Source organism: Pyrgilauda ruficollis, unplaced genomic scaffold (assembly GCF_017590135.1).
Source record: "Pyrgilauda ruficollis isolate IOZ18807 unplaced genomic scaffold, ASM1759013v1 scaffold55, whole genome shotgun sequence".
NCBI lineage: Eukaryota > Metazoa > Chordata > Aves > Passeriformes > Passeridae > Pyrgilauda > Pyrgilauda ruficollis.
This window is the reverse complement of record NW_024527155.1, coordinates 7,294,239-7,319,706: the sequence shown is the minus strand read 5'-3', so window position 1 is coordinate 7,319,706 and position 25,468 is coordinate 7,294,239. Positions and strand designations below refer to the sequence as shown.

The window sequence follows — 25,468 nt, the reverse complement described above, 5'->3', positions numbered from 1 at the left end:
AGAGCAGGATTCAGGCGCAGTAGCAATGGTGGGACTGAGGAGGGGCATGCTGCAGTGCTGGTGTTGCCACTGACCCTCACTTCCAGCCCTCTGCTGTCAGCTGTGGGGTGGAGAGCAGTGTTTGACAGCGACTCTGTATGTATGTACATCCTTCCTGACACTGGCACTGGCTGCTGAGTACCCTTCAGAAAGCTGAATGGGTGCAGAGAACATGCCGTAGCTGCGTTGCTACCAGAGGAATTGGAGAAGACCTGTAGTGCAGACTATGTTTGCAGAAGTCTCCATCAGGAAAACGAGCCATAATCACAATGGAGTACATCAGCACAATTTGGGACCTGAGAAAGGATGCTCAAAATCAGCCTCAGTATATAAAAAGCCTGGTTTGTTGGGAAATACTACCTGCCCTCAAATCCAGCACTGAAACCAGAGGATCTTTTTGTGGTCTGGCTCAGCTTCCAGAACTTAGCTTCTGCCACTGGACACCACAGAGATTCTTTGTTCAGGATATTTAATCAAATATTGGTTTATAGAGTGGAGACTTATTTTTTGAAAGCTTTTGTGAGGGAGGGCATCACCTTTAGCTGTTACCTAGTTGGGTTTTTTTTACAGTATCAGCAGGCTTTTTTAAATTCACAACTTAGTTTGCATTTCAGCTATAGTATCTATGTTCACTATGGATGTTTCTATAGCAACCAGTCTTGTGTTATCTACATACCTCTATGGATGGATTAAACATGCAGTATAAAATTCGGTTTCATTTTATTTTTCTGTAGATAGTGCTTGTTACAACATGTTTTAAAAGCTTTCAAGTAATATGAAATAGAATGACCCTCTCTGTCATCTTTGTGTTCTGTTAGGAGCCTGTTTGTTTATCTTTGGTTTTCTATGGGCCTCGTATCATCATATTTCACTACCATTTATTCTAAATCCATCCAGTACCTCCAGGGGAGAGAAAAGCACCAAACATACTGAATAATCTGGACTTTATCTAATATAGGAAATCTGTGCTAAACCAAAGAACTAAGCTGTTGCCTCTGGAGTCACTGTTTGAGGCTTATTATTCTCAGTTTCTTTCAGTATCTCATCATATCATTCAGGTAAAATTTTCTGCCAGCAATCTCCTTTACAAAATCACAGGGTTTGTGTTGTATAACCCCCCCAAATTTTACAATTATATTTGCTTCTATTGCTTTCAGTATTTAGTGCTAGGTATGTGGCAGCAGGTGACTACAATTGCATCTAGAGCTCCAGATCTGGTCTTTTCCCAGGTTATGCTACAAAGTATTTTAAAAGTTACTTATTTCTGTAGGGATGGAACTGAACACACACTCCTGGTCCCACCCACTTTTCTTCCACTGCTGCTTCTTTGTTAAATGGTTGTCTTCATTTGATGTATTCCGATTTCAGACCTCATGCATGTATTCCTCGTTACAACTGTATCTATTTCATTACAGTAATCCCAGGTGGATTTAGAAATTATATTTGAGAAGCAGATGAAAAAGCTTTAACACTTTTAGTTCAGCAGCAGGTAAAGCTAGAACCTGGAAAGAGTAGTGGTAGTGAATTCATCCCTTTTCCTTTTCTAACTCATGCATTTGCTCTGTTTCAGTAAGTTGTCATTACCTCTCTGCTTTCCTCATAATCTTTAATTTGAATTAAAATTTAGGCAAGTTGCCAGATTAGATGCTTGTGACACTGATAATCACCACTTTATAATATTCTTTTATTATGTTTAATCATTTTATCAGCAGTGCTGCCTTAATAGGCCATTCTCAACTGCTGTATTTCTGCAAGTTTTTACATCCTTGGTGACAGAGCTTTACAGCACAGGGCAATTCAATGCACTACAAAAGGGTCTAATTAAGGTCAGTGGCAGTTAAGCACATTCTTTTATTGCATTGCTGAATAAGGATGCAATTGAGCACATATTTAAGTGTTTCAGTGAATTCTGAGCCCATGAAGGTAAACCATCACTTTTTAGGTTGGAGGTATTAACTCATAAACGTGGCAATTGTTCTTCTGTACCTGTAGTTGATAGCTGGCTATGATTTGGAGGAACAAGAGTGCAGGAGAATACTACTCATAAAACGGCAGGGATTACCTGAACGACTCTTTATTCAGTTTTCCATTAGTGGGGTGTCAGCATGAGATTCTGTCTTTTGACATCTTCAGTTGTACCCAAATTTACTTTAGTTGTATAATACTGCAATTTAGTGGTGGAACTCAACTGAGAAGGAATATTGAATTTCTTGGGGCTTAAGTTCCTGTGGCTCAAGCAGCACCAGGATAACTGAAAATGCAGCACTTTTAATGTTTCCATTATTGACAGTATGAAAAGGAATGTCATTCTTGTGATGTTTTTTTGCCCATGTAGTTTACAAACAGGACTTCAGAGCTCCTTTTAAGCTTGGTAAAATCACTTGGTATTTGTCAGGCTCATGCACTGGGAGGAATATCCTTTAACAAAGCCTTGTAGGAGAGAAGGGTCTAAAGGGAAGAAAACAGCAACATGAGCTATTGATATGTGTTTCTTGTATCCTTTGACAAGACACAGTGGAGTTAGAGGGCAGTGAGGGCATGAATGTCATGCTGGCAGGCAGAACACAGGTTGGGATTGTAGCACTCAGCTACCTGTGTTCATGTAACAGTTGCTTGCCTGTCATGCAGGATATCAAGTTCAGGCTCGTGGAAGATGGTACAGCACACCTGCTCTGGAATTATACTGGGGGCTACGTGCTGTGTTACACTACTGACCAGACACTGCCTTGTAAAGGAGAGGCAGGCAGGATATTAATTCAGGAGAAAATGTCCAGCGGGACATTCAGGCTGGACCCTTGGCTGTTGTTGCTCAGAGTGGTGAGCCATCAGTTGTGCTGCTGACACCAGCTGGGGATGGAGGCCTGCAGCTCTTGGAGGTCTTTGGCTGCTGCTTTTCTACATAATGGCCCATATAGCAACGTGAGATTTTTGTGTTCAGAAATAATGTTTAAGGAAAGTGAAAAGGATGTGGGCTGGTAGGGCCAAACAACTAGTTTCATACAGCTTTTAAATTTTTACTGTTTATATGTAGAGCTGAAGAGAATGGTATTTACTCAGTTATGCACTTACCTTTTCCTTTCCTGAGAGAGAAGAAGCTGAACAGGATCTGCATGCTGACAGGAAAAAAAAATACAGCATTTGTAGGTCCAGTGGATCTGAGGGACATAGGGATTTTGAATTTGTTTCTAAGTAAGATAAATGTGACGAATGAAACAGATCTTTAAATTTTACGTTGTAATAAACTATGTATTCATTGATCCAAAATGAAGGATATGATATTAAGGTAAGGAGAAACAGGGATTTAATTCCTTGATTGGTGTCTATGTGTATAACCCAGTCTCTGAAGGTAGGCTGATGCCAAGTCAGACAAGCAAGCAAAAAGAAAAAGTCAAATTCAAACTTGAATTTGAAAATTTAAACTTGTGGTGGAAGAAGGTGAGGTAGGGAGAACAAACAATGCTCATATGTTGAAAAGGTTTTATCTAGCTGATTACCCTCTTTTTGGTCATGGTCAGGGATGCTTAGAGAGAATATTAAGAAAAAAGGAGGGCTAAGACAGGGTATTTTAATCATCTCCTCCAATTAATAGTTTAAGGTCTTCCCCTGTAAAATATCATTTATAAGAAATGCTGGGATACCTTGCTCTCATTTGATTTGTGTAATCCTTTTTGAACCTGCATATATTTCAACATCCACAAAACTCTATGGCAGTGAATTCCAGAATTTAATTAAATGTTTTGTGGAAAAGTGCATGACTTTATTGGTTTTCAATCTGCAGACCAAATAACCTCTAACTTTTTTAATCTTAGGAAAAATGAATAACGATCCTCTCTTCACCTTTCCTATCCCATGTTGGTATTTAGGGAGTGCTATTGTTCCACTCTCTTCACTCCCAGGAGTGTGGTCCCTACTAACTGATCTTTTCTCAAGTGTTTTTTTTCCTCCTAGTTCTTTTTAAATTTTTGCTAAAAGGACACAATTCAGATCGTGGCCATTTTGGCTGGAATTTGTGCATATCCTTTAGTTTTACACTGCAGAGCTGTAGAGCCTCAATACTCTCAGGATAGAAATGTGCTTCTACCATCCCATATATGTTAAATTTCAGACCTCTGGCTAGTGAATGAAATACAGTTGGTGCCACACTGAGGTGACACTCCTAGTTCACATCTCATGAGCTCTGCCAAAGAGCTGATCCATGCTGGGGGACACCACCTGCAGTTTCAGGGGTGCTGGACACTGGCAGTGGGTTGTGGTGGCATGGTGCAGATGGATGTGGCTACAAGGGCTTCAGAAATGGCCATGAACTGCCTCTGGAAGGTGTTTTCCACAAGTGGCCATTGTGTTTGAAGGTATATTCCAGACGTGGCCACTCCCTCCTGGATGGGCAACAGCTGCACAGCCAGGCCATTCACAGGGGTTTATGTGGGGCTCTGCAGCCTCTGCACTTACACCCATGCTCCTGCCTCTCCATATAAGAATCTTGATTAATTTGATCCTGTCAATATACTTATGTATTCCATTTCCACCCCATCTCTGTGTCTAGCTGAAAGCAGCAGTAATTTAAGTGTGCTTGATATTACAAGAACATTTGCAGGATAATGTTCACATCACTACTGTTGATCCTTTGGTGCTGGTTTTTCACTGTATACTTCCACTCCGTACTTGGCGGAGGAGGCATATTCATGCAAGTGGGATTGAGAGAGCCCTTCTAGTTTAAATATGTAGAGACTGGGGGAGAAAAATCCTCCAAGGGAACTGGTCATATCTTCCATTTGGATTCCGTTATGAGTGGATTTCTTAACGCACAAAGTTTTGTTTGTTTGTTTGGGTTTTTTTTGGCTACAAGAGGAAGTGTGATGAGTAGATCCTAATCAGATACAATACGAGAAACCTCAATTAGATGCATTTTCCACATAATAAAACCAATAAAAAACCCCACTTAAAGACGCCAGCACCATTATCATGAACAATGAGTCAATTTCTCCTGCAGTATTTTAAGTGTGTAGCTGTAACTTCAGAATAATTTTCTTCACCAACAAGCATATATCCAGGGCTGTTTGGGATTACTTTGATTATCAAACTGTAAGATCAATTCTAAATGTAGGCACTGAAGCCTGAATAATTTATTTTCTAGCCCATTAGAACAATTTGGAGGATCTGATTCTATAGGCAGCTTTTTTGACAAGAGAGCAAGTGCACGCCTCTGTGTACCTCTTGGGGAAGAAGAGACGGATAATGTCTACTTTTAGAGTAAGACACCTGCTGTACTGCTTGACTCTGCTCTATAAATTTGTGAGAAATTTGTCTTGAGTAGAATATTCTGCTACTTCCACAGCGAATTGCAAAGCCCAGGGTTTGCAAAGAACCTACTGCTTCTGTCTTTTCCCCACAGTTTTGCAGCTCAGGCACAGATGCACCAAGCAGCCCTTTCAAGATTTACACTGGGGTCTTTCCAGGAGCAAACACCTGACTCCAATATCCTATATTTTAGGGCTGGAACAGTATTTCTTCTGGTGTTTCACTGTTTTCATCTTAGAATAAAAAACTTTGCAAAAAATACGCAGCATTTATTGGGAAAAAAGTTAGAACTGCATTTAGTTTCAGATTTTGCCATGAGCTGCCTTGCTTGCAAGAAAGTGGATTATCATAAAAAATGAGGGAAATAATGTGTTAAACATTTCACAAGGGAATTTTAAAAAATGCTATTGTCAGTAGCCTGGCATCTTTGAAAGGAACCTTTTCTTTTTTTTAATTTAAAGTCAACTCTGCACTCACCAAATGGATTTAATACAGACTCTCATTTGGCTGCCAGCAGATCAGGTTCAAGCTGTAGACTTCTCTCTAATGTTTTTGTTTTAATGGTTTCTCTTTTAACCATGACAGTATCACTTTTGTACAGAAGCCCCCAAATTGTCAAAACTAGCCCTGTTAATGGGTTTGGTTTTTGTTTAATTTCACATATCAGCAAGCCCAGAAAACTGTCAAAACTTTTAATTTCCTCACTACGCTTCTGACACTCTTTGACCCAAAAAAAGGTCTGGGTGTTGGGGATGGGGGTAAGGAGAGAAAAAGTGGAGGAGAGGGAACATCGTAAATAACCGTTTAAAATGATCTATGCCTTAGATACCAAGAGTAGGAAGTAAAAACAGACATGCAGCATAGAGCCAGCTACAACTGTTTTCTCTTGGCTCTGATCCAGAATAAGTAAATGTGATGCCTCTAATGCCAGGGTCTCTGACTGGAATTACATTGTAGTTCAGTTCAGAATGGAGGGCAGAGGGGATGAGGAGCAAGCTTTTTGAATGTTCTGGAATAGAAAATATTCGGCTATTGTTGGAAAGGCTCCTGTGGCTGTCTTGGTGGGTGTTGGCTCTTCAAACATTCCCTTAACCAGCTGCTTGAGTGTTAAAAGACCACTGGATGGAGACTTGCAGGTGCTTTGCTACTTAGGGAAAAAGCGGGGCTTTAAGGAGCAGTTAAGTCTAGAGCTAAGGACAGCCTCTATTTCCTGCGTGTGCCTGGTGTGACAGCTTAGTAAATTTATTTGGGGACTCTGAATAAATATTCTGGTGTGGGAAAAGGAGCAGAGCTGAACAAAGGTGGAGCAGTCTTCAGTAATGTGTGCTGACATTATGAAATCCAGTTTGAGCCGGGTGGTTTAATGTTCAAAGGATTCCTTTGTGCATTTCAAGTTTGGTCAGTCAACCTAAGGAAGAGCTGTGCATTATCTCTTCAAAAATAGGAATGTAATGAGCTGCTGGAGAACAGAGTATTTCTGAATCAAGGGCAGTGTAGTGAGATACTCCTGCTGAACAGCTGACCTGAAATATTCATCCCTGATATAAATGGCTACAGCCCCAGTCATGGCATTTTGCGTGAACTATGTCCTGGTTTTCTGATGTTTTGTGCCACTGGTGAATTTCCAGTTTTTGCAAACAAGAATGACTTTAGAGTCAGAAGATGCTGAATGCAAACATCCAGGCAACAATGTCTCAAGCATTAAGCATCAATAAGAATTTAGTGGATGATGGAGGAGCAGGCAAGCAGGTCTTGCCTTTACAGCATCCTCAGTGAGACCCACCTCCTGCAATACAAGTGATGGTTTTAGGTACTGGTACCACTTAAAGCAGTGTAGCAGCAGGGGGAGCATGAAAGGTGATGAAATAAGCTGCCTCTTATTGGTGCTGTTGCTTCAGAACAAAGAACTGAAGATAAGAGCTAAATGTATTGCAAGGTCATGGCTCTGCTGCTCATGGGCATCTGCCTTCATTAGGCTTAATTGGGCTGTTTGAGCAATTAAACAATTGCCGTGCCTGCAGCTCTGAGGCTGATCTTGAGGCGAACATCCACCAAGCTGAAGAGGCAGAAGTGCACTTCTGCTTTCCATCCCATTCCTCAGCCAGTTTAGTGCTATTCCTGACTGTATTTCAGCACTCTGACCAGTTTGGTTTTAGCTTAGGTATTTATACATCTCCTTTGGTGCTGTTCTGTTCAGTAGAACTTCACAGTTTTATTTTCTCTTTAGGGACTTTGTTTCTATGTGATTCCATTTTTTTTTAACTTGATGGTGGCTTTCCTTTATATCTTGATGATAGGCCATGATGATAGCTTTTCTTTATATCCCCTCCCTTAGCCTAAATGATTTTCTGTGGGTTACCTTCTCCTGGTATTCTTCCCCCTCCTCTCCCTTGGTTATTATTCTTTAATAATTTTAGACAGTGTTAACAATCATGCTCTGTAAGTGGGAGTAGAGATGAGGTATTTCCAATGTTGCAGGTCAGGACATGGATTGGCCCTCCATGGCAGTTGTAAGAGAGTACTTGTGAAAGGTTGAATACAGTGATGTGGGGATGCCTGCAATATGCAAAGACTCCTAAATGAGGGGATTTGAGTCCCTGTGTCTTGGAGTTTGCTTTCTCTCAGTGGAGACGCACAGGTTAGTGCAGCTCAGGTACTCTGACGTGAGGTATAGTTTGGTTCCTTAGCTCTGAACAAAACAGATTGGTTTGCAGCTGGGGTGAGGAGTGCTGCCTTAAAACACAGCTGCCTTTATTGCCTGTTATTTGGGGAGGAATTCAGTGGTATTAAGAGACAACCTTAGTAATTAGTATAAGAAATTGCTTTGGCTTTTGTGTTTCTCCTCTGTGTTTCATTTCTGAGGTTTAGCTCTGCCCCAGGATTAGCTCTATCTTTTTCCTTCCCTGGTTCATGAGCTGCCTTATGTTCATCCACTTTATGCAGGTATTTAGTGGATATGCTCCTGCATATGTCTGGCTTACTACTCTATGAACACAATTTCATTCCAAGCCTTTAATTGATTTGGATAATAAAGTGCAATTATAAACTCAATAAAAATTGGCTATTTTAAAGGGAGAGCAGGAAAGAAAGAAACCTAAGTGATGCTGTGCTGTGTGACTCAATAATGATGCAAAATCCTCTTTGCCTTACATTCTAAATGCTCTCTTGCTTCCAGGAGAGACTTGACCTTAGACAGGAACTAAGAAGTATGAGGTGTCCTGCCAGGGGTATGTTCTGGCAAGGTTTGCTTATGGCATGTGTCAGGGGTGAGAGACAGTGTATTGGGATGGGAAGAATGGGGAATCGAAAATGCTTCAGCCATTCTGGGCAGTTCTCTAAAGTACCTAAATAGGACTGGGATTTTTTCAATCCCTTCAAGAGCTGACCCTTTGGGAATTTATCCTTTACTTAGCGTCTGCTTTTTAACTAGAGAGCAAAATACCTGGTTTGGAGGTTGTGTCTTGGATTTAGGAAAACTGTGACTTTTTGAGTGTTGCATCTTACTGATGACTTCTCTGTATTTGTTTTTTTTTTTTCTTTCTCCTTTGTTTTTCCTACTGAAAATGTCATAAGGAGAAATAATTTCTTACGAGGTACAGCTGCTGGTTTGCTCCACTGCCATATTGAGATGGTTTCCTATCTGGGGGTGCTTGGCTACAGTAACTGAGTTTCTTTGTTTCTCTTTGTTTTCCCAGTTGGGAGGCTGTGGAATCCTTGGTGTAGGCATCTGGCTGGCTGTTACCCAAGGGAACTTTGCCACCCTCTCCTCTTCTTTCCCGTCCCTGTCAGCTGCCAACCTGCTGATCGTCACAGGGACGTTTGTCATGATCATTGGCTTCGTGGGCTGCATAGGTGCCATCAAAGAAAACAAGTGCCTCCTGCTGAGTGTGAGTATTGAGCTGCTGCAGTGTTTGCTGTCTTGTGATGCTGGTGCTATTGCAATGCATGCTGCAGTGACCTGCATCTCAACAGAAGCTGTCCACTTGACACAGATGAGACATGAGTGGTGTGTGAAACAGGCTTTGATACTCGCTCCAAGGAGCTGCAGGTCATTCCTGACCACACTGTCCATGGAGGATGAGACCTGCAGGGGGTAATTGTTAGTGGTGGTGGAGGTTTCCTTGAGCTCTTCAGAGAAGAGGAAGAGTTTTGCGAAGACATCTTTTGTAGTGTATCTTTAAATTCTTTTTCACTCAGGTTTGATAGCAATCCACTCCAAATGTTTGCCCTAGTGGCACTGATTATCTGAAGTCCTGGGCAGAAACATCAATGCAGGCAGGAAACAGGTTGATTCTGGTTTAAATTGAAAATTAAGACCGTCAGGTTTGACAATGCTGGTTTTTCCAGCCATTAACTCTCTAAAAGCTGAGATTTCAGGAAGCAAAGATGCCAGCACAAGGAGACTGCTGTGAAATCAAAGATTAATAAGGTGCCAGCTGTCCATGATTTCACAGAAGCTTGAGCCACATCTCTGGTGTATTTTATCAAAATGCAATTTGATGCCACTCAAAGGTGAAATTCAGGAGCAGCGAATACCTTCTGTAGTTGGTGTTAGTGTGTATTTTGCATCCTGTTCTGCTGAGGACCAGGAAGTGAGGTGATCTTGCTGCTCAAGTCTAGGACTTCACCATGGAGTTTGGGAAACCTCCGGGTGAAGAGGAGCTATGGTTCAGCTGGTCATCTGGTGATGCCTCTGTAAAAGGCTGTTCCTTACCGTGCTTCACATATTATTTTTTTTCCCTGGGAGCTACAGAATTAATTAAGGCACACAAGCCCCCAAATGTCTTAAGTGACTGAGATTCCATGCCTCAATAGTGGACTTTTTCCAGGCCCTTGCCTTAATCAGTTATTTCTGCTGATTTTTAGGCAGTCAGAACTACTCAGTCTAGGCTAGTAAAGGCTATGTATGTGGCTTGAAACTAAAAGGAACAATATAAATGGAAATTAAGGCAGTTATGTGAGTGAAAATCTAAACTGGGAAGGCTGAAGTCAGTATCTGAAGCTGAAAGTCCTTGACATTTTTAACAGTCCTATAAATACACACTTTGTGGAGGAAGTGTGTGCCCAGGCAGATGTAATGGATTACAGCTTCAATGCCAATACAGCAGGAGCCCACAGGGTGCAAAGTCTAATGGTATAGCTTATATGTGCAAAATTAATCACCTACTTTGTGCTTTCCTGAAGGCCTAGCCCGGATGTGACAGCAGTGAGCAGTGTCTGCTTGTGTGTCCAGATCAGGTCAGGATCTGGCAGGCAGTCCTCAGTACTGGAAGAGTTTAAGGCTTTTACCTCTTGTGGTTCTTTGTCCTTCACCTGTCCTTTTGGCAAGGACAGCAACTCCCTTGATCAGCCATCATTGCCCAGGTAGGGTGGATGCACTCAGCCCCCCCAGCTGGGCATCCATGGGAGATGGAAACGCTTGCGGGTACTGCTCCTGCTGGCATACTGCACAGCACTCAGAACCCGGTGTCCCTCAGTGCCTGACGTAAAGGCTGTACTTGATGGATCAAGTTAAGTAATGCAAAGGAATCCAAATTCATTTAGGAGCTCTCTGCACAGGAGAATGGGGAAGCTTGATCTGATTTGGTACCCACATTTCACTTTGTCTGCCCGTCCTTACCTTTCTGTACTGTAGCTATTCAGTGTGGCCTCTATTTTACTCAATTTTCTTCAAAATTGAGTTATGTTAGAGCTGATTATAGCTACTTTAATTCTGAATAAGCTCAACGGTAGAGGGTTGAAATACAATTTCATTAGTCCACATTGAATTCAGTTTTCATTTGGTCTAGAGTAACTTTCCACATTGCATTGCCTTGGTACTTTCTCACTGTCAGTAAACACCAGGGAGATTTTTGAGCTCTTCTGAGCTGATTTTTGTTGTGCCTATGTCTCTGGAAGAGAAATGGATGGTGGTAGAAGCTCCTGTTTCTAGGAGCAAAGCCGTGTCATGCAGGTTTGTCCTTACTCTTCCTTTCCCCATATTGCTGATTCTATTTCACCTGTGTTTGAAAGTGCTTTCAAGTTTAGAGCTGGGGCATTTGGTTTTGTCCTCCTATTTTTCTGTCTAACACAGATAACAAAACAAATTCATTCAAGAAATTGCTAAATATCAAGCCAGGGCTGCTCTTAAGGTGTGTGGTTGCTACATTCCTTCGTCTTTTTCTTATTCCACAGATGTTCCCGACACAGTGTTCCGCCACAATGAAAATTATGTCTTCCCAGAATATCTCTGGGTTTTTTAAACAGCCCTGAAAATGCCCTGTCTGCTTTTTTAAGAGGATTGTTTTGTTGCAGCGGGCTGGCAATAGGATTTACCATCTAAATTGTAAAGGGAAAGCTCCTAAGTGTTCCCAGCTTTGTGTGTCTGTGACACACACAGTGTTTAACAATTGCTCCTGGATCAAGTCCTTACACTCCTTTCAACATCTCCCTGGCTGCCACTTAACATCTGGCCTTGCTCCTAGTAGTAGCTAAGGTTGCTTTTGGAACTGAATTTATATCTCCAGAAGGCATTGCCACAAGTGTGACAGCCACTCATGGAGTAAGTTGTCTAGCTCGTGTGTGATGCTGCTGCCATATTTTCCTGTGAAGCATTTGCTTTAGCTAATTCCTTGTAATGTTTTATTCCATTTGGAAACAGGAGCTTTGAAAGTAGAAATGGAGCAACTGAAGTCTGTTTGCACAGGTGTTTAAGAGGGGAAGATGAAGGCTGTTTGGTTATGTTGCACTAGTCCCTAGATAATGCATTTGAGTAATTTGACCTCACCTCCTGATATGTGTGGAGCCCCAGCACTAGAATTCCAGAATGGCTTGAGCTGGAAAGGACCTTAAACATCATCTAATTCCAACTCCCCTGACATAAGCAGGGACACCTTTCACTAGACCAGGTTTACTCAGAGCATTGAACAAACTTAGGGAACTGGGATAGACAGGAGTTAACAAGGTTTGCAGGCAGTTGTAACAGATTTGTGGTGGGCTTAAAAGCATGGAAAAGTTATTAGTGGAAATGCAAAGAAAAGGAAAGCAAGAAGTAGAAGCTAGAATGTTGCATACATTGTGTGTTTCAGCAGTCTCTGTACAATAGTCTGATGAAGTGAGGCTTGGAGTGAACAAAAAAAAAAAGAGAAAGTGGAATAAACCAAGCTGGGGGAATACCTAGGGATGTTATCACAGTGGGTTGGCAGATACTTACGTTATATCCTGCATATGTGAGATCAGACATCACTCCATTGAGCAAAGCATTGCTGTGTATCTCTGAGTGAGTAGCAGTTTTCACTGACCTCCCCTTTTCCTTGGCTCCACACAGCCTGGCAGAAAGCCTGGGATGTTAAGTATGACTGCAGACAGTAGTAAAGATGATGGGAATGCTCTGCCTGTACTGTGTTCCTGTTGCAACCCACTCTGAAATCACATCCTTAAGATCTCCTTGAAGACACCTGGGGCATTTTAAACCCACAAACTACATGGTCATCCCTGGTTTAACCAAGAGCAGTTTGGGCCTCAGCTTGCTCATATCTCCCATAGTGCATCTCATCCTCATGTAGGGTTGTTGGGAGTCTGATTTGCAAGGACTGCAAAGACAAATTTCCCATACAGCAGGAGCACTTCTTGCTCTGCTTCCTGAAAGCAGAAGAAGGAGGAAAGCCTGTGGTAGTTACTAGCTGAGGGCACGTGCTGCTGTTACTGGGGTGGGCAGTTTGGAGGAAGACATTTGAGATAGTGCAGGAGGCATGGAGCACTCTGGGGATCCTAAAATGAATTGGGGGAAGCTCAGCCCACCTGCATTGGAGGAGCAGAAGTTTATGTGCTGGTAGACACAGGATATTTGTGGAAAGAGTTGCCTTAGGAGTAGTGCTACTGTGTGATGATGTGACAAGGGATGAGATTTCCCACAGAGTTTGATTGAGTGAATGAAAAGTGAGCAGTATCATAGAGACATTTTAGCCTATTTACATTTCATACACTAAGATGCAAAGCAGATGAGACTCTGATCATGTATCTTTATGTTCTGCACATATGACATTTGTATTGGTTTGTCAGAGCACACCTGTAAGCTCGTTGGTATTAGGCTGCTGTGGTGTTAGGTGTGAATGTTGGTAATTACTTACCTCTGGCATTTGCCAATGACTTTGGAAAGAAGGGAGAGCAGACCAAGTGGTTTGAGAAGTAGAAGACAAGTGGGAAAAGAAGATCAAAAGCAGAAGTAAATTTCAGTTTGTAAATGAGATTTTAGCACAGCTGTGTGCAGTATTCTGGAGGATCCACATTAAGTCTCTGAATTGAGATTTTAGATAGTCTAAAGCTTCAAGATTTACTGACTTGAAAGGAATTACCTGGTGTCCACTGCAGATATTCTTTACTCAGTAGCAATGTATAGTCAGGAAAATGTGAAGTCAGTGCTTCCTTAGTCTCTTTTAAGAAACAGGCCTATTGCTATTTCTCTGCATTCAAAGGAATAGAATAATCTAAGAGTGTAAAGAAAAAAAAAATAAAAGGAAACATCAACCATTCTATGCATTCTGCAAAAATACATAGGCTGAATTTTACAGCAGTCATTCTAAGATGTCAGTGAGCAAAAAATGGGTATTTGCACTGATTCTTATTTGCTCCAGCAAATAAAAAAAAAAAAAAAAGCTAATACTTTTCCAGTATTAGATTTCCCTAGGGAAATCAAAGCAACAGGCATTCTTGAGATAAGTATGCAACCTGGTATATATAATCTTACATCTGAATATAGATGCAAATTGTTGAATGAAGTAGACAAACATAGCTTTCCTGCTTCAGTAAGGCTTGTTTAACATTTCTGCAAGTATTGTTGCTCAAGACTGTATGACTGAGGTCCCTCTGCTACAAACTCAGCTGTAGTTAGAAAATGGCAGCTTTGCTCTGCCGAGTTGTGTCAGTGTCCTGAACCAGTGACAGAGATAATAAGCCAGGAAGTCTGACTTGATAAGGTTAATTTAGGGACTTCCATTGATGTTTTTTCATTGGTATTTCGTCCTGCATTGCTGGATCATGTAGCTGTACTGCAAGTCTCTATGGGTTATCTTGATACCAAGTTAGGATTCCATCTTTGCTGGTGCTCCCTTTGGAATTGGCATACAGTTCTGATGTGCATCAGAGCTGCTAGCCATATCCATCATTGTGAATTTTAACAAAATGTTTGGCTTGTGTGCTCTTAACCCCATTGCACTGTGCTTTCTGCTGAGGGCAGGTCCTTGCAGGAGCTGAGGCACCACTTTGTTCTGCCACTCAAACACAAAATCAGTTGTGGTGGCTTGATCATAGTGCTGACTTCAGACAGGTGCTGTAGGTACACCTGAACAGACCATTTCTCTATGCTAAAGAGATTTATGCCTGATGAAGTACTTCAGTGCTCAGATGTTGACCCAGCTGGTCCTTAAGGGTCTGTGTAAACATTATCTTTTAGGTTAATTGCCTAAGATCTATATTTGAGGAGCTAAATTGCCTGAATTCTCTGCCTTTTGGACGTGTTTAGCAGGTATCTATATTTGTATGCTTGCCCTGAAAAAGGTCATTCATTATTCCATGGATAGTCCAGGTTAAAAGTCTCAGTGCCTGACTTTAAATCACGATGGGTTATATAATTTATTACCTGTATTACAGTATCCCCTGCAGGCAGCCCATGAGGATGTTCATTCTGTATAAAACTCCTGGTAAGCAGAGGAACCTGACCAGTGGAGCTTACCGTCTAATTAGATAAGACAAATGGAAAATATTATTATTCTCGTTAGACAGGGAGCTGCAGCAAAGTGAAACTAAGTGCCTTGCCTGGGTTGCACTGGGAGATTGTGAGAGAGCCATGGAGCAAACCCAAATTATCTAAATCTCAACTCAGTGCCTTAATCATCTTTTTGTGATTATATCAGAATGTATCTAGCCGTCCTGTGTGCTTCAGTGACCTTTGAAAAGCATTTAGTCCATGTTTCCATAATAGTAATGGTAATTCTGATTTCTTTTATCATATGTATTGTGTCCAAATGAAAACTAAATCTCCCAAAGCAAAATTATTTCTCGATTTTTTGTTTTGTTGAAAATGATAATTGGCAGACTTAGCTGTTTTCCATGGGCAACACTGTAGGCTGTCCCAGCTGAGCTGATCAGCCTAATTGCACCACTGCCTTCAGTTAGATGTGAAACAGAACATTTAGAGAAGCTGCTGGAAAGAATCTGTGAACATGGTCTAGTGCATGTGTTTTTGCAAATAGGGACTTACTTTTGGTCCAGGAGATCATAGGAATACTGGTAAAAACCAGTGTGGGACCCCAGTGTGGGGTCCTGTGTGAAGGAAAGATTTTAATCTCTATTTGGTTGTTACAACACACATGTGTAGATACAACGTTTCCAGACATTGAAACTTAAATTGAAACTTAAATAATAACCTGTGTCCTAACAGGAGATAAGATTCATAGGTAGTTCTTTATTTCACCCTCCGATTTTTTGGCACTTTTTTTTCCCTCCAGTGATTTGGTTCCAAGAACACATTCTCTTGCTGGGATGCAGCATGGCCAATAATCTAGTCAAAAGAGGTAGAGGATGAAAGGATCCTTCTCCACACTTGACCTACACAAGAATAAATTAGAAAGGGGAAAGGGCTTGAAACACACAAAATGCTGGTTTCTCCCTTATTATCTGAAGCCAGCTGCCTTCTTATGAAGCACAAGGTTGGGTATGTTACATAACATCAAGCATTAACAAAATTGTGTTAATTAAGAAGATTAACAAAATGGCTTAGATACACCCACTTCCCCTTATTCTGATATATCCTGATTTGTGATAACCCTGATTTTTATTGTAGAAAAGCTGAAACAATGATTAATGAGAAGGGGGAGGAAAATAATCATTAACAGGCAGATCTGTGTGTTCAGTTTAATTGAAATGATAACTTTGTGTTAATAAGCAAGTAGTTCATCACAGCTGCTGGGATGAATAAAATGAGAATTAAAACTTGATATTGGGTCAGGACCAGCTGTGGAATGCATTGATGCTGTGTGACTATCCAGATATCAGAAGAATCTCATTTATGGAATAGTCCAAGGGGAAAATGAGTGCCCATGGTGTTTTGTGCTGTGCTGTTGAGAGTTTTCTGGACTCCAGCCAGCTCATCTGTAAGTGAAACAGCCATAAAGAAAATAAGGAAAAAGTTAATGAGTAGGAAGAAAAGGAAACTAAAAAACCCTACTGTTTTCAACAGTATCACTGGATCCAGAGAGCTGACAGTTGAAACTTCATTGGTGACAGGGAATTTATTTCAAAGCAACTAAATGAGAAAGAAACAGCCTGTAAATGACTTCATCTCAGTAATTTAATGCTACAGATCAAGCAGTAGATTCTCATTCCCGTTTAGCACATGAGCTGGTGTTTTTGCAATCAAATGAGCAAAATCAGGGAAATGCTGGCTGCAGTCACAGCAGCAAGCAAGTAATGCAGAGACATGACAGATGCTGTACATACAGCCTGAGAGCGTTATACATGATGTATATCACTCCTCTGTGTAGTGCTGTGTTGCATGTGAAATTCCAGCTTGCTGCCTGCTTGGACTGTAAGTACTGAGCACCAGTCTCCCCTAGTTTGGTTGTCTCTGTTGTGAAGAATCTGCTCCTCCTTGTCTTTCAGTTTTTAGCTTCTTCCATTTGGCTGGTACTGAAACTTGTAAAGGGATGGAACCTGTCTGAGTCCTCCCCTTTCTCCCTTCTTTTTTTCAGCTCTGGGAGCACTTAATCAAAGAATCTGGGGACTGAGGAGAGAAAGAATGAAGTTTCCTTCCCTCCTGGTTTTAGACTTGATCCTAGGGTCGATGTGTAGGAAGGGCTTACCTCATAGAATGCATTTAATTTTGTGATACAGACTGTGCAATACCATTAATGCCGGATGAGCTTTGAGTTACAGAATCACACAGTATTGAGTTGTAAGGGACCCATAAGAATCATTGAGTCTTACTACCTGCTCCTTGCAGGACTACCTAACTAAACTACACCATACAGCTAAGAGTGTCATCCAGAAACTCTGACTGGCTTGAAGACTGGTTTCACTTCCCTGTGGAGCCTGTTAGGTCAGGGAAGAACATATCCCCAATGTCCCCATTTCTTTTTGTAGTGCCAAGACATTGCTTTGCAGTCATCTCAGAGTATGGCAGCACCAAATTCTGCAGGAGTCAGGGGAGCTGTACTAATTTAGATCACCTGAAGGATTCATATGTTTGTCTAAATGGCCATCAGTATTTGAGTTCCTAATTCCTTGTTGGTTAAAGTCTACTAGCAATATCAGCTTCTCTGACAGTCTGTGCAGGCTCGAGTTCTTCTGTCACCTACAAAGCGTCCCTTCTCCCATCTTTTGTCTCAGCATTCAAACAACTCTCATGTGCCAGAAGTTCTTCAAAAGAAACCTGGCTCTGAGCCATTTCCAGATCCAGACACAGGATCACCTGCAAGAGCTGAAAGACAACAGAATTAGTCCCATTTTGAAAGTAAATGACAGGTAACCTGTGTGCTCCTTGCCAGCCCAGACATTCATGTCACTTTTGAGCATAACAGCTACTATTTTTTTTTCTCCCTAATAATAAGATTATCTCCTTTGATAGAACACGATAGGCTTAGTAAAGCAGCATGTGTGCTTTTATTCCCAATCAGTCTTTTGTTATTTTTAACCACCTTAGTAATGCAACCTAAAATGAAGAGCAACATTGACTTCTTTCTCTATAAGGAGTAGAATTACCTGAACCTCAAAAAATGTAACTCAGTAGGTAAAGAAATGGAGGCTAGTTTGTGTAAATCACTGATGCCACACAAGATACAGCCAGAGTTGATTTGATGTTACACATTTTTCAGACCCTCAGTATTACCAGCTAAAAGGCAGAATTAGATAGGCCACACTGCCTGCTTCTTCATTTTTTTTAAGCTACTGCAAGACTGACATATGTGCATCTGGTGCAGCTGCTTCTGTGTAGCACATTTTAGAACCCCAAACTGCGGGTAAAACCAGCAGTAGAATTTAAATACAGACAAAATACTCTACCTTATCCTTTATTTTCTCCTTGTCTATCTTCTTCTCACCATCTCCTTCACTTACACATACATCACAGTTTCTAGGCACTGTTTTGACACTCCTAGAAATAAGAACATTGCATGGCATTACCATAGATGGAGTAGGTTGGATTAAACCCAAGCCAGAGCCTTTTAGTTGTATTGGCTGTATCCCTTACCTGTGTTAGATGGACTCAAGCAGCTTTGTCATGAGTGGAGTGGCATGGGGACTTGAAGGAGCTACTCTGATGTTTTATTTTTTTTCCTCATCCACTCATACTTCACAAGTAAGACGAGTATGTCTCCTGACTGGTGTAAAATCACACCAGTTCATGTCACACCTTTGCATTATGTTTGCAGAAGAAATGAAGCAACCCTTATAAAACTCAAAGGCCAGTGAGACCTTTATTAGTGCTGAGGAATCTTTGATCTGCTAAAGGGCCTACACGCACCCTCTGTTGTGATAGGAGAGTGATACCTAGCTGCTGTTTGATGACACGTCATTGATTTTGAGTCAGTTTTTGTAGAATATGAAAAAATACTAGAGATGTCATAAAATATCACTTAAAATCCTTTGATGCATAGTATGGGAATATCAGGTCTCTCAACTCTCACTCACTAATGCAGTAAGACTGAACGATTCCAACTGAAAGCAGTAATGAGACTAAAATGAAACATTGTTAATGTGTTAAGGCTGCATATGTTGTATATTTTCCCAGAAATAATTACTGCAGATTTCTTTGAGCTTTATTGATCAGCAGGAGTTTTTGCACATTCATAAAATATATAGTCCAAACATAAACAGAGCTGTACTGTATATCCAGCAGGCATAAGGCATGAAAGACTTTGTCACAATCAGAATGAATTAGCCATTAAGGCTTCCAGAGAATAATAGCTGATGAACCAAATTTAGATACATGACGTTTACATAATGGAGTTTCTGTCCGTGAGTTTGCTCATATACATTACTGCCTTTTTACAGTTTATGAGCAAACTTATCATTTTTATGCTGAAAAAAATGATTGTGAGACTAAAGAGATTTACTTCCAAAGAAGTACTTAAAGAGCTAAATATGCACAATATGGGGGAGTGAGGGCTCAGATGGGACCATAAATCCTCCAGTATTCAAGGAGTATAAATGCTGTGGACAGAAAGGAAGCATTTGTGGTACTGCAAAGAGTGGTAAGTAGGAGCAAGTGCATGGAACTAACGAAAGGAGTGCTCAGACCAAGTGTCAGCAAAACCTTTGGTACTGGGATGTGTAATCAGAATCCACTGTGATGGAAATTGGTGGAAACAAACTGCCCTTTCCCTTTGGCTCTGAAGCTCATGTAGGGGATTAGTACACTGGGATTTTGTTGACTGTAATTCCAGTTATTATTGAGGTCTGGGCACTGTCCTGTCATTTCTTGTTCACGATTGTGTCTTTTTCTGTACAAGTTTTCCAGGCTGCAGAGGAAGTCACTTCTAAGTACAATTCCCACTGCACTTTCTCTTCTCTTCTCCTCTCCCTGCTCAGTACCTTGGAAAAGAAAATCAAAGGAAATTTAAAAAGAAAAAAAGAGAATCTTTTCTAATGTTCCTAGTCCCTATTAATATATCAGATCAAGATGCCTTCAGGGAATTATGTTAAATCAAACTTTTTGTGAGAACTACTGATACTGATTGAACACTTTTGCTTTCAAAAGTGGAAGAAAGTTTCATTGGGTTTTTTTTGAGTGCTGACAAAATCTGTACCATATGAGTTTTTGTTCTGTAAAAGTCAAGTACCAATATGTTATTAAAAAGCTATTCTGGGAAGTCTGAAAATGATTGAGGATGAACTTCATATTGCTCTGCTTACAAAGCCAGATCCAACAATGGCAAAAATACAGGACCTATATAAAGAGTGAGTGGTTCTCCAGTACCTGGAGTTCTTTTTTTTCAGTATCTCAGTGGCAATTGTGGCATTGATTCAGATTTTTTTAGGTGGCTTGAAGTTTTCCAAAGTGTGGAATATGCAGTAAATTTGTCAGTAGTTTATAGCATTCAGAACCTCTGACAGTGTTACCCTTTTTGATGCTTGACTAATGCATCAAAGTTTGTTGATGCTTCTGTTGTCATAATGAGGTTGGGCATGGAGATGCTACACTTCTGCAGGAAGATAAAAGATTTTAACAGTGTCAACCATAGTCATGAGATATCTTCACTCAATCCATTAAATAATATTTAAATACAAATAATATAACCCATTATAAAATGACAGAAAAATGACAAAGCATATTAAATTTGAGGAAAACTTTTAAATTTTCAGCAGCATGGTAAAGTGTGGCTCCTATAAAATACATTAAGTTCTTCTGACTTTAAAATTGAGCTCTGCGAATTTCTAGGTGTCCTGGTTTCAGTAGGGATAAAGCTCATTTTCTTTCCAGGAGGTAAAGGTTTGACATAATTTATTCAAAAAGGACAGATACTATTTACACCCTCAGTATTACATATAGGATGAGAAGAGAAGGGAAGGATATGTGCAGGATGTGAGGTTACCTTTGACAGTATTTCTGTTCATATCGAATTACAATCTAAAAATCAAGCAGAGATCTTTCAAATACACCTTTGTCTCAAATCAGAATAAAATTATAAATGTAGTAATTGGGTCTTTCTGGGCTATACCAAGTCCCACATTCCTTTACATTTCTTGACATAGAGAAGCAATGACACCTTCTCTCAGAATAAGAACAAGCTACATCTAAAGTGCTTAACCCAATTTAAAGCTCCCCAGTAGGAGAGACAAATGAATACCAAAAGGGAAGGGATCCATTGGGGAGCCACTGTGGTGATTGTGGGGCACATGATGTGCAAGGAAAGACTGAGAGAGCTGGGTTAGTTCTGTCTTAAGAAATTAAAGCAGGGAGTATATTTTATTCATGTCTTCAACTCCTTGTAGTACAATATAAGGAAAATAGAGCTTTTGGAAGGATTCACAGGGATGATACAAGAGATAACAGGCACAGGTTAAAACCAAAGGAAATTCCAATTAGAGATGTGAAATACTTTTATTATTTTTTTATCATTAATATAGTCAAGTGTTGGAAAAAGGTATCCAGTGAGTCTGTGGGTCTGTGAGTCTGTCCATCTTCATCCTTGGAGATGCTCCTAAGGTGACTGGGCACAGCTCTGTACAGCTTTGTGTAGCTGACTGTGCTTTTAGGAAGGGGTTGAACCAGGAGTCCCCAGAGGTCACTGACACCCTCTGTGTGTTTCTGTCCTTCGGAGAGACTCTGTCTTCCAGCAGCCAGAGCTGATTCATTCTTGAACACCAAAGTTATATATGTACACATCAGGACCAGGCAGACTAATTAATAATCCTTCCAGGCTATGAAGACCAACTATCTTACCCCAAAGAATTGTCTGTAATTTCTTCTATTGGGGTGTGGATTCATTAGGAAGTGAAATGTAATACTGAAATTAAAGATGATCAGTGTGGATTTGGTAATCCAGCCTGACTAAAAGGCAAAATGCTTGTATCATTTATATCATCACCATACCAAAGTTGCAGTTAATGTTACAGAGGAAGGACTGGCTGTAAATTTTCCGTTTTTTTGTCTCTTCCTCCTGGGAGCTGGTGCAGGTGGAGGGCAGTTACTTTACTGGAGCATTTTCCAGGAGCCACCTCCCTGCTCATGCACTGTACTTCATAGTGTCTGTCAGAAAAGAAGCCCAACTGTCCACCTTGCAGGCTGTTTAAATGTGATGGAAAACAGCACAGGCTGTCTGTTGAAGTTATTTGTTCAGTTTTTTAGGAAGGTTATGCTAATTTGTATGCAGTTTGGTGTAAGCAATATATTTGCTAGGCCATGAACTTTAAAATTGTTTTGGAATGTATCACTGTTCAAAAGAAACAGCTGGCTCTTGGGTCTTCCCACTACTTTCATGTTTGTTGAAGAGGATTTGAATAATTTTTTGCAAGAAGCTTCTTTCTCCTGTCATAAGCTAAGTTGAGAAACAGGTCTGGCACACCGAGAACCTGCTGTCCCCTTCTGAGACAGTCTCCCATCAAACTAAAAACAGAAAACATTACTTCAGCAAGCAGTGGAAACAGAGCAGTCTGGAGTTTGCAGTCATTTATATCACATTTAGTCTCACAGCAAAGTGTTAGGAGGCTAACAAGACAATCATACCTTGATTTTCGTTGTGTTGGGTCACTTTTGCCTTTGAAAGACTGAGAGAAGGTGAGCTACTCCTGACATGGAGAGATGGGCAATTTGAGCAACATGATCCTGCTATTGAGAAGATTTGTGAGGGAGAGGCAGTGGGGAAGAAGATGACCCAGTCCTGTGTATATTAGTGTGTGATGTCAGTCATGCTGAGAGACAAGTGTCTGGAGCATCTGAGAAACCAGGGAATCCTGTTTGTTTGGGATGGAAATACAATTAACTTGTTGTTCTCTGCCTGTGTGAGCAGCAATGGAAACGTGCTTTAAGTGATGTACACAGGGTACAGTTCTTGATTCTCCTGGTATCAACAGCCTGAATGAACAAAACTGGAAGTGAGTCAAAAGCCTGGTACAGATCCAATGGGAATGGAGTTGAAAGTTGGGACCTCCTCTCCTCTAGCAGACTTTTCTCTGTGACAGCAGGAGGGTGATACTTATCCATGGTGTAGGTTTGGTAGTAGTTGCATACCTCCTTTTCCGTACACCTTTAATAAGAATCTGTGGGAAAGTCAAAGGCTTTGTAGAACATAAAGGTAGCTGCTGAGAAACTGGCCTTTGTTTTCTTAGGGGTTGGAAGTCAGCAGTGGCAGACAGAAGGGTGTTACCTTACCTCCCTCCTCATCAAAGCTTCTGTGGGGTTTTTTCAGGTGTAATTTATGAAAAGCTGAGCAGTAGGGACCTCTCCACTGAACCTCTGCTGGGTTGCATCCCACTTTTTGGCAAGTAGTATGGTAAAACATTTCTCTGTACAAGGTCAGATTAATCTTTTTTTATGGAGTTTCACATGAATGCTTTGCTTTGGGATTGTTGTTTCTCATGCATAAATCTTTATTATACCAATAGTCTACAGCCCCAGTGAACCAAACAAAACTCAGTTTTATTCTTCTCAGTATTTATCACCACAGTGAGAGAACTCCATTGAAAAGCAACTGTGAGAGTTTCCAGCAGGTGTGGTGGGGGTTTAGGTACTGTGAACCTTCAGTGAGTTCATCTTTCTTCCTTCTGAATTTGAATGGTATATGCCAAGCTGGGTCTGGCCCCAGATTGGGCATCATTCCCTTTGGGATGATACTGAGGATGGAGGTGAAAATGACCTGTTGGATGTGCTGTGGGCTAGAGGAGCAGGCTGTGCACATGTCCATGCCTGCACTTTACTCTGGTGAATAGCAGGACGTGCTGCAGTGTGCAGGGCCTGCTTTGCCGCCAGCACAGGCTGACGCCTTGCTTGCTGCTTTCCCAGGTGTTGGTTTGGGTTCAGGTACAGCTCTTCTTTAGAAGGGGGATGACAGATGAGCTGACATGCAAGTGCTTGAAGCTTTTACCAGGTGATGAGTGTGAAGCCTCTGCACTGAGGTTGATCTCACTTAATTAACGTTTGTAATGAAAGATACAGCACAGGTCTCTACTGTCTGCACACATGGGGATTCCTAATACTTGTTACTTATCTGTGATATAGCCATGTGGGCTCTGTAAATGCTTTCCTATGTTAATAAAGATAGAATTAGATGCTCTATACTTTTATATAAAACCAAAATGTTTTTCTATAGAGATAAAGGATAATCCTTATCTATGTTTTCGTTTTCTGAACAATGTACATTAGTTTTGGTTCACTGTATGGTTTCCAAGATTTACAGTGCATGAAACCAAATTCCCAGCTTGGAGGGCCCTCTCAGTCTGTGTAGGGAAAGACTTCGGCATGATACATAACCATCACTGAGAGGATTTTTGTTTTGATGTTTTCTAAATTTTGAGTGCTTGACTCCACAATTTTGGCATCTTTTTCTGATGTCAGAGTTATGCCTATTTCTCTAGTATGACCTGAGGAAGTCAGGAGCACTGTCAGGGTCTTGCCAGAAGGTCCAGCCTCCTTCACTGGACACAATGGCACACCTGGCAAGAGCAGCTCTCTGCTCCAGTCTGAAGCTGGTAGCTTTTAGCAGAGTTGGTGTTGTAGGGGGAAATACTCTTGAGATGTGAAATTTCACTGCATTTGTTACCAATTAAGATGAAATTTTAATTGCTGTTCCTAGTATTAAGAAATAATGACATATGTTATTATTTGTGACATATAGGGATCAGTGCAGGATGGTTTTCTTTTATGGCCACTCTTTATTTCTTGCTCTTTTTTTTCCATGGCTCCAGCATGGGGTCCTCCCCTGGCCACCATCCTCTCAAAGGCCTCATTCCTCCTGGGTATCCGTGTCCACAAGTGTCTCCTGCCTGGATTGTCTGCTGCTTGTAGGTCCAGTTTTTCTAAAACTTGTAGCCAGACCATATCCTAAGCCAAACCATTCCCCGTCTGCTGTTAAGAAGTGTTCTCACTTGGGGTAGCCTTTCTCCTGCAGTCACTCCCTGGCTTCATCTGTACTCTCTCCATGATGCTGCATGCACAGTAGGGAGGAAATACTTTCTTGAGAGAACAGGAAAAACAGGTCCCTAAGTTTTATTCCAGTTGCTGGACATACCCCCTGTTCCGGGTCATGTCCTGTGAAGTGGGGCTGAAGGTTATTGGCTTTGGAGAGATGGCAGAAAGGCACCACAGAAGCAGAAAAGATCTGTGGGATGGTTTGTGGCTTGTCTGGTCATGTGTGAGCATGTGGGTGTACGATTTGCAGGCTTTAGCTGCTGAGCCCTTTCATCTCTATGATGTGTGAAATTCAGACTCTTGAAAGCAAATAACTTTTCCACAACATCCACTCGTAGCTGGGTAAGACAAAAGGCTGAAATTTCTGTGCCTGAAATTGAGCTGCACTGTGTCAGGTCCCTGCTCTAAACACTGCAGTATGAGAGGATTTCAAATTAAAGCACCAGAAATTTAACCTGGGAAGAATAGGATACTTTGCTCTGCTTCATTCTTAGAAGTAATTGGAGTGCTATTTTTGACGTTCTTCCAAAA

The 25,468-nt window shown here is 41.1% G+C and overlaps 1 protein-coding gene across 6 annotated transcripts in view; it reads left to right on the top strand.

The window, feature by feature from the left end:
* The window catches only part of TSPAN4 (tetraspanin 4), a 415,983-nt gene that overhangs the window by 340,493 nt on the left and 50,022 nt on the right, over window positions 1-25,468 (top strand). For all 6 annotated transcript variants that reach the window (XM_041481225.1, XM_041481228.1, XM_041481227.1 and 3 more), the window contains one exon: window positions 9,033-9,224. In XM_041481225.1, the coding sequence (XP_041337159.1) occupies window positions 9,033-9,224 (192 nt within the window). The remainder of the gene's footprint in view (window positions 1-9,032; window positions 9,225-25,468) is intronic.